Raw genomic sequence first — 17,654 nt, 5'->3', positions numbered from 1 at the left:
TCTCCCTCTCTCTCTCTCTCTCCTCCAAAATGTGGCTAAAAGGGAAGTGGATACACCTCAGTGGGAAGGTCCTGGCCTCAATCCTCAATCCCCATGGTTGAATAAAAGAAAAGTGGGAAACCAGCTATTAAAAAATTTAAAACCACCAAAGTGGCTCACATTATACTCTTATTGTGGACGAGCAACGTAGGCTCTACCCCCGATGGATCACCTTCACTGAAAAGAACAAAACCCCACAAGCTTCACGACTCTTGAGAAAGCTGGAGAGCAGCAGGTGCCATCCCAGTGCCTTCGCCAATTCTGGATATTAGTGTCTTGTCCTCCAGTGGCCCTGGGCCCGGCCACAGCTACTTAGCTAGACACTGTGTCCTACCATATTGCTCAGCCCTCCCCCAACTGTAAAAGACAGAATGGGAACAGTGAGTCCTGGCACAGGACCCAGGCACTCCTCAGGGCCTGGAGATGTGTTCACGGAACTTACATTCTATTCCTCTGAAAATCTCACAGGAAGAGACCACACGGCTACTGAAGGGAGCTGCCTTGGCTGGTAAGATCAAGGTTTCTCAGCTTAGGACTCAGAGCACCCCAGCCAAGGAGGCTGACTCTCTCCACTAACCAGGGGCTTTAGTTGGCAATCGTAAATCACCTTGATTAATGGAGGATGTTGGAAATAAGCTACCTACTCTTTAATATGCAATTGTATATTAAACACTATTAGTGTTGCCGAGGGGCTCTACCTAGAATAGAAAGTTGGAAAAACACTGACACAAACTACTTTGTTCCTTGGGAGTTGGCTTCTTGTCAGATTCAGCTGGTCGGTGATGGGGCTCCCCTGAACTGTCCCCCGAGAGACATGAGCTTGGCATGTTCATCTCTGAAATTCACAGGATTTCAAGACATGGCTATGTCTACATCCCACATCCTGGGATTATACAAAACCTGCCTTGGCTGTCAAAGGCCCACAGGCAACTGCCATACTCTTGGTCCAGCCACACTTCCTCCACACCTTGGAATGCACCAAGGTGTCAATGAGCCAAGCTGTAAGTAAGCCTGTCTTGATAGGCCAGAGTCATAACTGCGGATTCCTCCATCGTGTGTAGTACTCTCAGAACCAGTCCGCCCTCGCTGAGCCACACAGCCACCGGAGCTCCTCCCAAGGCAGTAACAACTCATGACCTCCCTCTGCACCTGTCTCCAGTCCTGACCCTCGGGGCAGACGGCTCGCCTCGGCTGGGTTCATTAAGTATGTGCTGAGCATCCTGCCCTACCCTTGCTCGCTGGCCATCAGACCACAGATGAATTACGTAATCATTCTAGAACGCTTGTTTTCCCGTGTGTAAACTGAAGTTTACGAGAGCACCTTCTTCCCTGGATGGGGGCAGCATAATGTATGTATTGTTATATGTTAATACGCACATAAACTATATTTACATACTGAGATAATGGGGGAACTTTCTACAGTGGGCCTGCAGATACCTTGAGCGACTTAGAAACTGCTATTCACCACAGACTCGTTTTTACCTGTGTGTGTTAGGAGGTGAGGGGGCGCATGTGCGTGGAGGCCAGAGGACAACCTTGGCTGTCACTTCTCAGGTGATTTGGTTAGGGAGCAGAGGGCAGGGTCTCTCACTGCTCTGGTCCTCACCCAGTAGGCTAGGCTGGCTGGCCCAAGAACCCTGGAGATCTGCCTGCTTCAACTTCTCCAGTACCAGGATTACAAGAACACATCATGATGTTTTCACACAGGTTCTGGGGGTGGGAGTGGGGGTGCAGAGCAAGCTCCTAAAGGATTTTACTTTTTAATGACCATAAATGATGCTGTGACCAGGGGTTGGGGATTTGGCTCAGTGGTAGAGCGCTTGCCTAGGAAGCACAAGGTCCTGGGTTCGGTCCCCAGCCCTGAAAAAAAAAAAAGAAAAAAGAAAAAAAAATAATGCTGTGACCATTGGTTGGTGGGTTTTTGAGTGGACCCCTGATTTTCTTTTTCTTGTATGTATACCTGGGAGAGATATGTTTGTTGGACCAGTGCTCTGTCTATATTAAACTATCCCCGGAACTAATATTTCCTAAAGTGGCTGCACCAGTTACACTCGTCTCCCACAGGCAGTGTAGGAGAGTACGAATTTCCCTTATCCTGTCCTACACATGAACGTATATCTTACTGTGGTTTGAATTTGCACAACCTCAATGGCTAAGGCCATTTTTTCCCCCAATTGTTTCTCCATCATTTGCTTATTTTTTTCTTGGGTTCCCATTGTGGGTCTTCCAAACCTTTTCTAGACTTCAAAAGGTCCTAATTTCTCCCACCCTCTTATCTCTTGACGTTCTGAAGCACCTTCCTGCATTTGGTCATGGAGAATAATTTACTGAACTTCAGGCAGCCTATGCCATCATCCAAAGCAAGCAACTGAGTAAGAGAGGCCATATTCTTTGCCCCCACCCCTTATTTGTATAATAGTCTGGAGGTGTTACCAACAGTCTTGTAGGGTTATTCTTCTTGGAAAGGCTTCAGAAACTTCCCAGGACCTTCAGATGTAAAGTTTAATGGTAAAATTCAGGGCAACTGTGAATACCATGTGTACATATGAGTGTAGGCCCCCTCCACCCCTCCCTCCACTACAGTGAGTAACACTTTCATGCAGCCTTGCCTCTCTTCCCTCCCACCCTCTCCAAACTATGTTTTCTCCAAGGCAAGAGATGACTCTGACACCCTTTCGTTTCCCATACCCCTAGAACAGTGCGTGGTCTGTTAAAAGTCACAACTAAAAGGATGCACGTGGAGTTCGTAGGTGAGAAGACGGCTCATGGAATGAACGAACATAAGACTGTATAGTTCTAGGTTAGAGCCTCTCTTCCCATGCCCACCTCAAACTGCCCAGTCTATACTGAGCCAGCTGAGGTGAGATTTGAATTTTGTCAAGTATTTATAACAAATACTACTTACTAGCCGTTTAAATGTTAACTCATGGCAGATTTAGATCTGTTTGGATCCTTTAGGGTTTTGAGCAAAAATAGCCTGACATAAAACCCACCATGTGGATAAGAACTCTGGGACCCAGAGGAGGCAATGCTGAACTTCCAAGAACAGCAGGGGTGGAAGAAACCTCCAGTCCGACATACCTTCCTCTTTCACTCCCCTGCAGATGCAGACAGGACAAAGGTCGGTGTCTAGCCAGGACAGGAAAGCACTGAACAATTTTGCTGAGAGAGGGGATGGAGGTAACAGGAAGTGGGCTTGCAGTGGGGTATCCGGCCTGGCCCAGCCTGTGGGAGACAGGATGTGAGAGAGCTGGGATCCACTGTTCCCTGTTAATAGAGGTGGTTTCCTATTTTCCGTAGCATGCGTGGTGGCCCATATGATGAGCCAGCGATAAATACATTGTCCTGAAATCTAACCGAGAGGGAGGAAACGCCTGGCATTTATGATATGTCCTTCTGCTTATCCATGGAGAATGTTGTTGGGGGAGATAAACACAGCAAAGACAGTGTGTGCAGAGATACTCGGCACAGACAGAGGTGCTGAGCCGCTCTGAGATAGCATGCAGGCTCTGAGCCAGGGCTTAGGCTTGGTCTTGGCTCTTCCCCTCAGCTACTTTCCCTCCCAGTTTCAGGCTTCTCCCAGTTGTGCAGGTCAGAGGACCACAGGTCTGGCCTCCTTTATCTCCAATGCCCCTTTACTACTAAGGGATGGGTTTCCCCAGGATGCCTGCTTCTGGGATCAAGGCTTCTTCCTCCTTGACTTTTCCCTGTATTCTCTCTGGTTACTGAATAATCAGATCTTTGTTGATTCTGGTTGAAAAAAGGGCTTAGGAAGCAGCCTCTGGCCTTACCCAGTACTGACTTTTTGACAGTGCTTATTTGACTTTAATAATTCTAAAAGGCAATAATGACCACCCCTACCTTACAGATTAAGCAAACGAGGCTTAAGGAGGAAAAGTGATTATTCTTACAATGAGTAGTTGCAAAATTTGAACTCATAGTCTGATGCAGGGACCTCTTGCTCTTTCTTTGATATAACAGAATCATAAGGCACTTTTGTCCTTAAGGAGGTAAAACTATGGCATTTTGGGAGATGCACTTTGTGGGAGTGGTGCTGGGAGGGGAGAGGCTTTTCAGCCAATGCTATCACAGTCATGGTGGGAGGCTCAGCTGCAGATACCACAGGCTGCTCCCTCTGTCCTCTTTACCCTTAGTTCTCTCTATGGAGTGGAGGATGGCAGTGGCTCATAAGAACTGCCCAGGGACTGCTGGAACTTCCTTGCCCAACATGAAGTCCTTTTCTCAGAGAAATCTTGAATCAGGCAGGGACTTGTCACCAAGGAGGTACAGAAGCTCTGCACTGTGTAAGGAGGGCCATCTGGATGAAGCTCCTCGTCAGGACGGCCAACGCGTTCTGGCAGCTCACCATGCACCCCAGTGAACTCTCCTCAGGACTCCCTGTGGCTAGACTGAGCCACCAGTCAGCTTGCCGCTGTCTAATCCCAGACTCCCCACGTCTGGGTGGGTGACGGGCTAGGCTGTCAACTAGGAAGTTGCTTACATGCTGGCTCCCTCCCGTCTCAGCTGAACTCCATCTCCTCCAAACCCAGGCAGCTGAGGCAGAGTGTTTCCTGCCCCACTGAGTGGCACTGATCCATTCCAGTGGCCCTCAGCACACACAGAGTATCTTCCTGCTCTGTCAGTTGCACAGGGGAGCTGAGCAGCCACAGAGACAGAGCCTGGTGACATGATCCCAGCTGACTAGGAGCTCACACGACCAGGCACCCATGTTTACTGATTTAGCAACAGCACATGGCCTCCCTCTTCCCTCCCACCCCAGCCCCAAGGTTGCAGATAAACAGGGTTTGTGAGATTGACACCTTGTGACTGGGGACTGACTCTCAAAACCACGCAGATGTCTGCACTGATGCAGGATTAGTCTCTGACATCAAAGGAGCATACTCAGAGGAAGGACGACTGTGGAGGCATGGGAAAGAACCAGGGTGTGAGAAGGTTAGGGCAATCCCAGAACAATTGGTGGGGTGGCCTTTTCTGGCTTCTCTATCCCTCCTCTCTCTTCTAGGCTTTTCTGTTCCTATACTTCGGGGCCTTTTATGGAGGTCCAATTCAACTGTTTTTTGTTTGTTTATTTGTTTGTTTTTTCCCTTTTCAAGACAGGGTCTCACTGTGTAGTCCTACTGGCCTGGAACTCATTATACAGACCAGGCTAGCCTTGAACTCATGGAGCTGCTGCCTCTGCCTTGGCCACTGGGGTTATGGCTGTGTCAGGATTTCCTTTTGTTCTATAAAGCCCTAAGCCAGGCAACGGTTGTCTATGAAGAGGAGATGAAAAGGCCTGCTGTAGAACATGGGAGGAAGAATGGCCAGGTCGGAGGGGAGGTAGGAGAAGACATTGATTTCTTCCAAGCCAGTAGAGTAACGAAGCCCATACCATTGCTGCCCGAAGGTGGTAACATCCTGAAGGACTGATTTGGACATGCTTGTAGCCACAGGGATAGGACAAAAGACCGTGTACTTTTTCAGGAATGACTTCTGGGAGTGATGCTGGGCCAGGTACTGCTGTGGGCCTCTGCTAGTCTGGGCCCACTTCCTCTGACAGGGCCTTTCTGAGATGTTAGCCAAATGTACAAGACTTGGGCCTCCATTGGAAGACCTGGGAAGTCTTTGCAGAGCTAAGCAGAGAGTGGCATGAATGAAAAGGATAGTGAGACCCGTGCTGTGAGCACGCCACTGCTAGCTAAGGGCAGAGGTGAGCTTTCAAGAGGCCACTTGAAGGACCAAGAGGAGAGGCCAAGGTAGCTTAAGACCTGCTTGGGAAAACTGCTTGGATTCCAGGCACACTCTGGGAGCAGAGCAGATGTGAAAAATCAAGTGTGGGATTGAGTGAAGGGAGCAAGAATGACAACCCCTTCCCCCCAAGGATCATGGTTCGAGCTACTGGAGATCAGGAGTCCTAGTCAGTCAAAAATAATAACACCTCCAACATTCGTGTTAGAACACCCACTAACCTATACGGATTGGTGAGGATAAAAATAGCATCCCTCCCTCTGGTGGGCACAGCCTCGCATTAGGGTGCAGTATGTTAGGGTGTATTCCCTTGGCAGCACAAAACTTCTGTGCCGTGAACAACCCTCATGACACCTGCAGAGGCCATGGGAGGGGACTGACAACTGGTACTTCAGAAAGCCCTGCAAGTAGAAGTAGGACTTGCCTGGTACACATTTAAGGCAGAGGAAATCAAACTTAGAGGAAGCATGTATTCATCTCTCATGCTCTATAATGAATTTTATCCCTACCCCACTCCCATGATACAAGCCTGCCTATATATGTTCATAAAATATAAAAAAGTAGGGGAATAATATTAAGGAATATTGTTGGTCTTGTTATGACAGAAAAATGAATGCCTCTTTGTTTCTCATAGGCTGAGAGCAGATAAATTCTGCAGGGAAAGCTCTTCTGTTCAGCAAACCGGACAGGGAACGCAAGCCTCTATATTCTTTCCCAAACGCCATCCAATGGCATTGGCATTTTGAGACAGGGTTTCTCTGTGTAGCCCTGGCTATCCAGAAACTCACTGTATAAACCAGGTGGGCCTTGAACTCAGATCCACCTGCCTCTGCCCCATGAGCACTGGGATTACAGGCTGCCGCCACCCATAACACTCAACATTTTTGCTTCAAAGAAGTCACTCCAAGTCTAAAGAGGCTTTCTGTTCTCCTCTACACTCAGTGTTACCCAAGGCATGAGCTGGGGCTATTCTGTGTCCTCAAATGGACTTCCCAGCAGACGAGGGCTGTGGCGGTCTACTCACACGGCTTCTGTTTGATGGTATCAGTCCAGCCTTATAGCCGCCCCCAGAGGGACAGCTGTCATTTTACAGGTGAGAAGATTAAGACTTGGGAGAGTAGTGGTGACTTGATCCAGACTCCAGTTAATAGCGGTGGGGCAGGAACAGAAACTTGCATCAGCCGGGCATGGTGGTGCATCCCTATAATCCCAACACTTGGGAGGTAGGGGTAGGAGGGCCAGAGATTCAAAGCCACCCTTGGCTGCCCAAGACCTTATCTCAAAAACAGTGAGCAACAGTGTAAACAAAACCTACAGGAGCTTGGCTCTGGGGTGTGAGTCCCCATTAAGCCCCCTATCTAGTGGGGCTCAGAGGCTCTAGAGATGCTCAGTAAAGTGCTTCTTGTCAAAGCAGACGAGCCAGAGCCCAATAGCAAGCAGGTATGGTGAGGTGCACGTGTAATCCCACTGCTGGTCAGGCCTCTGAGACAGGGGATCCCTGACCAGCCAAGACGAGCTGAATTGGTGAATTCCAGGTTTAGTGAGAGACGTTGTCCCAAACACTAAAGTATGACCTAAGGTTGACCACTGGCCTCACTGTCACCCCTGCTCCCCCAACACACAAGTGAATAAATGAATAAATGAGGGTCAGGGACATGGCTCAGCCTTTAAAGGCACTTGGGCACCAAGACGGATAAGCTGAGTTTGATCCTTGGGATCCACGTGGTGGAAGGAGAAAACTGAGTCCTATGGTTGACCTCTGACCTGTACACCAAATAAATAAAGGCTTAAAAAACCCTGCGTGAGGCTTAGATGTGCCACAGTTTCAATAGTAACCTGTTGTCCTCTGCTGCTTGAGTGGCGCCCGCAGCTTCCCTAGGAGCTCACAGCAGCGGGCTGGCCCTTGCTCCACAGTGACCACGTGCGACCGGAAGGTGGTGATCGAGAATGAAGAATGTCGAAAGAAATGCAACAGAACTCGGTGGAGCGTGCTACTCAGACATAGAAGTACAGCCTAGGGCTGGAGAGATGGCTCAGTGGTTAAGAGCACTGACTGCTCTTCCAGAGGTCCTGAGTTCAATTCCCAGCAACCACATGGTGGCTCACAACCATCTGTAATGCCCTCTTCTGGTTTGTCTGAAGACAGCTACAGTGTACTCATATACATAATAAATAAATAAATCTTTAAAAAAAAAAAAAGAAGAAGTACAGCCTAGAAAAGGGTTTTGTGGCCCATATCAAGGAGAAGTTTGACAAGAAATAAAACTCCACCTTGGCACTGCACTGTGGCCCAGAACTTCGGTAGCTACGCAACACACGAGACCAAACACTCCATCCACTTCTACCTGAGCCAGGTGGCCACTCTTCCATTCAAATCTGGTTAAAAGCGTGGACTGTGCCAAACACCCAGTGATCCACCCAGAAACAAGGACTGCATCCTAAATTTCAAACACCAGAGACTGCCTTCAGCCTTGCTAAGGGAACACCCCGTCTTAATATGTTGTATTTTGTATAAGGAATCGTTCTTTGTGCAAGTTTGTGGTTATAAAATTAGTAGAACAGCTTACATTTGGATTTATTTTCTAGTCCATACTTTTGTATCCCATTTTTTCCCCTACCTTAGGTCATTCCTTTAAAAATAAATCTGTCGGAGATGGAAAAGAAAAAAACCAGGATGAATACATACACAAAGAGCTTATGTTGCTCTAACCTGAGACCTGGGGCCATGAGTGTCTAGAATTTGAAACTCAGCAGATACTGACCATATCTGCTGTTTCATTGTCCATCTGAGGCTGAGCCCTTGCTAGCCTTCGATGCAATGTCTTCACAGTCTAGACTGCGGCCATACTGTAAAGGATGGAGAATACAAAACAAACAAACAAAATCAAAACAACCAACCCAGTGAGAGCTTTTGGGGCATCAATTTCTGTATGCTGACACACTGAGTCACTATGTCTGTAGACTCATGTGCAGAAATATTCTATTACTAGCAAGACCTAGCTTTGTTGTGCAGTTGACTTGGGGGCTACTGGCAAAGTCCTAGTCCCATCTTGGAGGAAGCACTACCTCCACATCCAAGCTAACTGCCCACCGCCCAACCGCCCCACCTTCTCTTCCTCTCTTCTCTCCTCTCTGCCTGACTGTGGAGGGCATCTAACTTCTTTCTTCTTCCCCAGTTTCTTTACTCACACATCCCGTTGCTGTCACGTGGCCCATGTTCTTCTGAAATCACCCTGGGGTTCCACGTAACTTTGAAACATAGTATTCCCACCCGAAAGGCCATGTTCCAGGCGTGGCTATGTCACCACCACCCATCAGGGATTTTTGCTTTCTTAGGTGATCAAAATTTCTGTACCACAGAGGGATGGGCTTCTCTGAGGCAGCTGGGCAAACTGAGCTTCCCAGGTACCTTCGTTTGGTTTTGTTCTGGGACAGACCTCTGTCTACCTTGCTGTACAGTGGAGGGTGACCTTAAACCCATGACCACCTGCCTCCACCTCCAAAGTGCTGAGCTTCTGGGTTTTTCCATCCGGCCCGGCTCACAATTGTCTCTCTAACCCACAATGCTGTGCAGCTGGATCCCCTAGGTCCCGCCTGTGCTGTTGTTGGCTGTGGACCTAGGCTTGGGACCACAGTCTTCACCTCATCGGATTCTGTATCTTGCTTTTTTGATCTGGACTAAATGTTCTCTCCCTCAACTCTTTCAGACTGTCCACTAGGTTTGTAGATAGGACTAACATACAGATGTAGCAGACACAATCCTCAAACCTCATTATTCATTTTTAACTGATTCTTGGTGTTTCTTTCCCAGCTTTTGTGTCCTTTGATGGTAACTCTCTGTACTTGCGACCTTCAGATGATTCTTCTCTGAGTTCGTGCATCTCCTTTGTATGCACTCCAGCCTTTAGGAGCCCAAGTCAATGGTGGCCTAGTGTAGAGATTCCCAGTGTTGAGGAAGAACTAGCTCTGGGGTGCCATTTATTGCAGAGCTGCCCATGGGGACAGGCTGAATCCAGACTGTTCCCCAAGATTGCACCTTCAACTTGCGTCTTCCCCGGTCTGCAGCTGCTACTCTTCCTGGCTTCGGCTTCTTAGTGACCACTTCTGTTCCTGAAGAATTAGGCCTGAAATGACAGCTGTAGTACACCCAAGACACAGCAGAAGTCCTTCAGGAAAATATTTGTAGAAACACTAAAATGAGAAAAAAATTTCCTGAGCTGGGGAGATGGCGCAGTCTGTAAAGTTTCTGGCATCGCCATGAAGACCCTAGTTTGTCCCAGAACTCACATAAAAGTCCTGGAGTAGCAGCGTGTACCTGTAATCCCAGCGTTGTGGAGGTGGAGAGAGGAGGCTCTCTGGAATGCTCACAGCCCAGCCAACTCAGCAAGCTCCAGGAAGGCCGTGTTTCACAAGGCAAGGTGGAGGGTAACAGGAAGACAATGTGGAGAGCAAACTTCCCTCTCAGTAGATGAGCTATGTCCGCTTTGGTAGAGGTGGGGTTATGGACACGATCGCATTTTAGTTCAAATAGGGCCAGTCACCAGCTGAGTGGCTTTCACGGCAAATCTCCCCAACAACTTTGTGCCACAAGACTCAGGAAAGCCCTAACCCCATCAGCCCTTCTCACCTGTCTGCCTCCTGTTTCCGTTCATCTGTGGCGCTGGGTGGGGCCCGTCTCCTCTTAGAGACAGTCACCAGAATGTCTTTCTGAAAAATAGACACAGGAGCTCTCTACCTCTGCATCTAAAGGGTTTATACCAGAGTGGTAGCTACTGAAAAAAGTCAGACAGGCGCCTTCTTCTAGAAGCTACAGTTTTCTTCGTTCTTTTGTGACATGGTCTCATGTAGCCCAGGTCAACTTCTAACTCACCATGCAGCGAGGATGGTCATGAGCTTCCGATGCTCCCACCTCTACCTTCCGAGGGCTGAGGGCACAGGCGTGTGTCCCCACACCTGGCGTATTCCCTGATGTGAATCAAATCTGGGGCTTCCTATATGCTAGGTAAATATTGACCAACTGAGCTCGGCCCCGCCTTCTTTTTATTTCATTTTCTCAACTGACTTCCTCCCTCCCCATCCCCCATGATGTATGTAATTATTGGTTGCCAGTCACTAGGGTGATCTATGATTTACAAAATCCCAGCTTTTGGCTTTAAACTCTGAGGACTCTGAGTTTTGACTGTACCCGGCCTCCCAGCTCAAAGCTTCTTTACACCATAGGCTATGCCTCCTCAGCCTTTGTCTCCCGCCCGTGAGCCTCTTTATTGCTGACGTCTTTCTTAATGAAAATGAAATCCTATCACTGCCCTGCTCAGAAAGCTCAAGACTCCCCCACGTGAGACAACTCTCAACCGGACTGAGGCCATTTATATTCTAATTCCTCTCTGGACAGTCCCTCCTACCACATGCCATGCCCGTGCAGTCTCAGGGACTTGACCTGAGTGGGGCAGTAAGAGAGGAAAGAAATGACACACACACTCACAGACAGCTGGCTCGGATGGCGTGGACCCTCTGTTGGAGAAGCCGAGGCAGGCTGGAAAGGCCACACATTTATTATATAGAGTTGAATGGAGAGGCAGGGCTATTTCGTGCAGATGAACAGGCGGGGTTTATGGTACACAGCTGGATCAAAGAATCAGGTTTAGCTAATCTTGGTAGGGCTCTGAGAGGGAACGGTCTTCAGGCTGTAAATGCCCAGAGAGGAGAAAGCTGTGGCAGATACTCTTTGGACATAGCTAACCCTCTCACTGTCCCTCGAGGAGGGCTTTGGCATCCCTCCAAGTCTGAGGCTCTGGGGTCTCATGTTGACTGTGCCTATGTTAGAAACACACATTCGCTCAGGACTCGACTCTCTCAGGAGCTTTCTCTGCTCCTACATCCATGCATCCCAGCCCCACCGAGCCCGACTCTTCCTCCAGCCCGTCTCCTCTAAGGAACTCTTTTCTCTTCCTCCTCATTCTTTAGGGCCAGCTCATGGGCCATCTTTCCAGGCCATCTCTTCCCTACCTCCAGGGACCTATGCATGCCTCAAATCTGGCTTCTATCCCAGAGCACAAGGCAAGTTGCCAATGTCTCAGACTCCGGAGTCATCTTGCCTCAGTTGAAGCTTACTCCAACCACTTCCTAGTATTGGTGCCACGGGCAAGGCACTCCACCTACCTGTGGTTCCACTTCCTCATCTGCAGATCAGGGGACACATTAGCACCTTCCTTATTGTCATACGTCCAAAAGTTTCCAATGCACCAACACTTTTCTCTTCAGGCCCGTGTGAGTCCTAGCCATCATTTATTACCCAAGTTGTTCTCGCCCCAATTTTTTAACCAAATCCTAGCAAGTAGGGGCTGCTCTCCCTGTTTCTGTATCCCCAGTGTCCAAAAAGCACTACTTGTATTGGTAACTTCTCATTCCTGTGACTGAAGCAACTTAAGGGAGAAAGGACTTATTTCAGTTCACCATTTCTTGGGATTTCTGTCCATCAAGGTATAATGCCTTGGTGGCAGGGGTTGCTTAGTCCATGTTGGAAGGAGCATGTGGCAGAGCAGCTATTCACAGTCAAAGAGAAAGCAAAAAAAAAAAAAAAAAACAAAAAAAAAAAAAAAACAAAACCCCAAAAAACAAAAAAACAAAACAAAACCAAAACAAACAAAAATAACAGGACCAGGAGTCTAGCCAGACTCTGCTGCTCAAAAACCTGCCTGTGGTAATTCACTTCCTCCAGCTGGACCTCACTTCTTAAAGGTTCCACAGTCTCAGAAAAGTAGCCACTACCTAGGGACCAAGAGGCGGGCACCACGGCCTGGGGGAACACTGCTTACCTAAACCCAAGCAGTACAGATCGGCGTGATGAATGTGCCGTCTGTCCACTGCGCTAGCTCTGAGGTTGCAGGCCTGTTTCAATGGGTTTGTCTCTCTAGAGCGGGTCAGCAGCAGACCCAGCCCACAGCTACACTGAGTGCAGAGGATCCATCCGAGGCAGCCAGTTGACTGAGGCTTGGGCTCCTCTCTGTCTGCCTGCCTTATCACTGTGCCCTGCTCCCTGTCTCTCAGAGGCCTGTCAATATGGCTGTTATACTTATTCCATTTGTGCAAAGAGGATCTGTAATTCAACACCCTTGCCCAGGGTTGGAAATGTGTCCTTTTCCCATTGTGAACATTTGGTCTCTGTGGCATTCACAAGAGGAGAATATGCCAGGACTCTGGGATGTTGTCACTGTCCAATGAAAGCAGAAGAAAGGGATTTCTTCAGGGACTCAGAAGTGAAGAGGGCACAACAGAAGACCCAGTGTGCCCTGAACTCACCCGTTTTGTGCTCTGGTGTCTGGTGAGTGATTCAATTCTTGATCATTTCTCCCCAGAAATAAAAACAACCTTTGCTTCTCAGGACTTTTTAAGACAAATGGATCCACCATAAGGCCTTTAGCTAAGGATGCACCAAGTTTAGGAAGATTCATCAGAAAGCGACAAAGACAACAGGAAGCAGAGGCTTAGAGGACAGAAGGGAATGAGGTTCCATTAAAAACTGATTCCAAGAAAGGGAAGGGCATTCATACAGGCATCCAGAATTTTCTGCACACCCGTGCCTCAGCAGAGGCTGTTAGGACAGAACTCACACATGCATAGCTATTACCATGGGTGCAAAACAATGGCAGCCAAGATAGTGTTGTCAGACTCCTGCTCCCTCCAGTACAGACAATGGCATCCATCCACCATCAATGTGTAGGGAGAGCCCAGGGAGGACCAGAGAGGACCAGGGAGGGCATCTGGGAGATTGCTTGATGGCCTTCTGCACCAGAGCTGCCCCAACCCTTATCACTTCTCTTCTCTTCCCCAACCGTCTGCAGACCTTGCAGTTCTCAGCCTTTGATTCCCCTTTAAGATTTATTTTATTTAATATATTTATATACCAAAACTATATATATATATATATATATACACACACATATATATATGGAGAGAGAGGTGTGGGGAGGTGTGTGTGTGTGTGAGTGAGTGTGTGTGCGTGTGTGCACGTGTGCACGCGTGTGTGTGTGATAGCAGGTGCCTGTGGAGTGCAGAGGAGGGCATCATATCTCCTATAGCTGGATTTATAGTCATTGTGAGGCATCCCATTTGGGTGCTTAGATCTAAACTTGGGTTTTCTGCAAGAGCAGTCTATGCTTTTAACTGTTGGGCTGTCTTTCTAGCCCTAATTCCTCATTTGAAAAAGACAGCCTTCATTTGTACATCTTCTTCCAGAACCATTTACAGAAAACTGGATCTCTTTTTTTTTTAAGTCCCCTCTATCCCTCACTCCAGTTTCATCGATTCAAGTCCAGTTTCCCTCCCCTCTTTCCTTTCTACTTCTCCTTCCCCCTTCTGGGGGTGTGGCCATCTCCTTGCTCTTGTAACTCCTGTGGTCTCATCTTTCTCATGGTGGGCAGCTGGGCCAGAGCCAGCACCTGCCTGATCACCACCCACACACCTTGTGACAGCCGATGTTGGGGATGCCCTGGCTGGAACGAAGTGGGGCTTTGGCTACTCACACTACTGAACTGCTGGGAGGCCCTGGGCTGCCCTCTAAGCTGGGCTGGCAAGGACCTTATTTGTTTGGATTGGTTATGAATGAACAGCAGTGTTGATCTGTAGTGTTTTCCCACCCATTCAAAATTACTGAGCATGTAGCACTCAGTGATGTATTGTAGATGTGGGGCAGGGATATAAACAGGATCCAGTTCTTAACCAGAGTCACATGGTAAGGAATTTGCTGCTTTGTTAATAACCGAAACCATTATATTAAAGTGAAAACAAAAACCTTGGGTGGATGGATGGCTTAGAGTTTCTGTCATTCATGATAAAATACTGTAACCGAGAGCAACCTGGGAAGGCAAGGGTTTATTTGAGCTTGCTGCTTATAGACCTTCATTGAAGGAACTAGGGTAGGACACTGGAGGCAGGAACTGAAGCAGACACTGTGGAAGAATACTACTTATTGGCTTTCTGTATGGCCTGCTTTCTTATAGAATTCAGGACCACCTGCCCAGGGGTGCTCTACCCACATAGAGCTTGGCTCGCCCATATCACAATAACAAACTTCTCTATAAACTTGCATACAGACCAGTATGATGGAGGCATTTTTCTCAGTTGAGGTTCCCTTTTACCAGGTGACTCTAGCTTATGTCAAGTTGACAAACAGCTAACCAGCACAATGTACAAAATGTATTTGGTTTGCAAATTCCCTTTCCATGCTGAGCCTATCAATCTTTGATGGTCTCCCGGGTGATGGCCATGATGTAAATAAACATTACTTATGCCAGGTTGTTTCGACTGTGTCTGCAAAAACAGCCTACTTCCTATCTCCTTGGGGCAAAATAGCAAATCATCAGTAACCATTAGTTTCTTTCCACTGAGGCAATCATGCATACATCTTTAGTGGCTTCCAATGACTACCTTTAGAAGATTTTTTTTTAAAAAAGATTTATTTATTTATTATATATAAGTACACTGTAGCTGTTTTCACACACACCAGAAGAGGGCATCAGATCTCATTACTGATGGTTGTGAGCCACCATGTGGTTGCTGGGATTTGAACTCAGGACCTCTGGAAGAGCAGTCAGTGATCTTAACCATTGAGCCATCTTTCCAGCCCATAAAAGTAAATCTCGACACACACACACACACAGAGAGAGAGAGAGAGAGAGAGAGAGAGAGAGAGAGAGAGAGAGAGAGAGAGAGAGAGAGCGCAGAAGCTAGGGGAACAAAGCTTCTAGGGTGCCAATGGTCAGGTAGGGAGGTTGAGAAGGCTGGCTTTGTCTCGGCGTTGAAGGGTGAATGGAGATACTGTGTCCTCCCTCCCTTTCCCCAAAAGCACTTTGTCTTGTTGTTAAATGCCAAAGCACTCACACACCAGGTTCTTAATGACCAGGCCTCAGCTCCCTTAGAGTCTCTCCTTGTACCTTGACAGGGTTCTGAAGCAGGGTCGCTGACCTGCCTTTCCTTGCTCATCTTTCCTAGGGGGCAGCAGAGTGTTGTCCAGCAAGGCCCTAGGGGCTGACAGGGTAGGTCTGCCTCATAGCTTGGCCACTTAGCACCTGGTGGGGCTCCTACTGCCTTACTCAACCCTCGATGAGTCAATGCCCTCATCTGCAAAGTGGGGTGCAGGATAATGACACCTACTCCAGAGCGTGGTTGTGAAGATTGATTGACGTAAAGGATGGTCAGTCCTGCCAGGTGGACACACAGCAATCACTAAATAAATGTGGACAGCCTGTGTTTGGCTTCCTCCAACTTGCATTTCTGGTCTTCAGCTTAGTCACTTCCTCTGGGAGTCTCTCTCTGGCTCGACCTGAGGAACGTTGCACACTCCCAGCACACATACCTCTTTTCTACCACAGCAAGACAGCTGTCTTCTCTCAGGGTCACCATCAGGGTGCAAATCTGTAAGGACAGGAATCAGTCGTTCACTAGGAGGCACAAATAGTAGGCACTCAGTAGTTACTGGGGAAAAATGACACAGACCAAGGGTCCCAATGGTCCTTGGGGTTTGATGGAAAGCTCTGGGGTCGTGAGGTCGAATAGACAGGCGATAGAGAACCGGGACCCACACTGTGTGCAGGAAGACTGAACAGGGAGATACAGAGGATGACGCTCAACTTTGGGGAGAGAATGCTGCCGGACTAGTCTGGCGAACACCAGAACCCTAGCCCCGCCTCCCAGGCCCCTCCCATGCCCCGCCCCCTGAGCGCTCGCCCTGCGGAAGCTGCAGCTTCTAGTGTCTGAGCCTCCCCCGCTTCGGGTGCGCCCCGCATGCTTATCCTGTCCCGGAGCTGCGCAGGCACCCAGCCCTAGCTCCACAGCCGCTGTGAGATGCTGCGCTCCACGTCCACTGTCACCCTGCTCTCAGGCGGCAGTGCCAAGCCGCCTGGGACGCCCAGTAGAAGGGTGAGTAGCTAGCTGAAGAAGGAGCTGCCAGGGAAGAGGGTGGGGGTTCTCTTGCACCCATCTCTGTTGCCCCCTCTGTAGGGGTGTGGGGAGAAGGATGCTTGGTTTCAGCTGCTGGCCCGCCGATACCTCATCTTGGCTCAAGTTTCCCAGGGACTGGACAATGACCCTCGCTCTGGATGTCCCGGAGGCTGGAAGAAAGGGCTTAGGGGACTTTCTGGAATACCCAGAACTTACTTCTCCTTCGCGTTTCCACTGTCAAGCCAAGCTTAAATGTGGCACCAGTCTTTAAAAGGCAAGGGAGAGGTTTCTGTGGTCTCTACCCTGAGATGCACAAGTACTGAATATATTTGAAACGCAAACTTTCCTACATGTCTCGACTGGGAGCATCATTCGTATGTCCATCCACCAGTGATAGCCTCTGACCCAGGAGCCAGCTTTGCCAAGGTGGTTCCTGTTTGCCGGCCCTGAGTTGAGCTGTGCAGGACTCTTCATTTTATACAGGCACTTCTGTTTTTGTGGCAAAGGGGCAGGTCCCAAAGCCCGGAGCATCACCTCCAGGGAGGTTTCCCTGAGAAAATCTGTTTAGCCACAATCTTTGCTGAATCTCTTCTTACCTCCCAGATGCTCCTGAAAGAATGGCCAGACTTGTCAGGCTCAATTCCATGCCCTTTGGAAGATCAGGGCCTCAGAGAAGACTGCCAGGAGCTTGGCTTGTAGCATTTTGGTTCTCCTGGTATCCTGTTATTAAATACTTACCTCTTCTCTAATCGAGTTTCTCCACCGTTCATTTTAACAGGTTAAGTCCCCTTCCAAAAGCCCCTCCTGTAGTCAGGTCAGTTTGATTTGACCTTTAGTGTATCTTTCTTCACCTATGCACCAAAGGCATGTGCTGCTTTGTGGTGAGGGCCAAGTGATGTGTGTGTGTGTGTGTGTGTGTGTGTGTGTGT

General features: G+C 48.6%; 1 protein-coding gene and 1 pseudogene across 1 annotated transcript in view; both read left to right on the top strand.

The window, feature by feature from the left end:
- Positions 1–5,688: 5,688 nt before the first annotated feature.
- Positions 5,689–8,171, top strand: LOC116908203 (annotated as a pseudogene).
- An 8,364-nt stretch (positions 8,172–16,535) lies between these two features.
- LOC116906639 (myocardial zonula adherens protein-like) overlaps positions 16,536–17,654 on the top strand; it is a 112,138-nt gene continuing 111,019 nt past the window's right edge. Inside the window, 1 exon segment of the mRNA XM_032909416.1 lies at positions 16,536–16,704. Within this exon segment, the coding sequence (XP_032765307.1) occupies positions 16,630–16,704 (75 nt within the window). The 5' untranslated portion in view covers positions 16,536–16,629.

This window comes from Rattus rattus, chromosome 8 (genome assembly GCF_011064425.1).
Source record: "Rattus rattus isolate New Zealand chromosome 8, Rrattus_CSIRO_v1, whole genome shotgun sequence".
In the NCBI taxonomy this organism is placed as follows: domain Eukaryota; kingdom Metazoa; phylum Chordata; class Mammalia; order Rodentia; family Muridae; genus Rattus; species Rattus rattus.
This window is presented reverse-complemented; position numbering and strand designations above follow the sequence as displayed.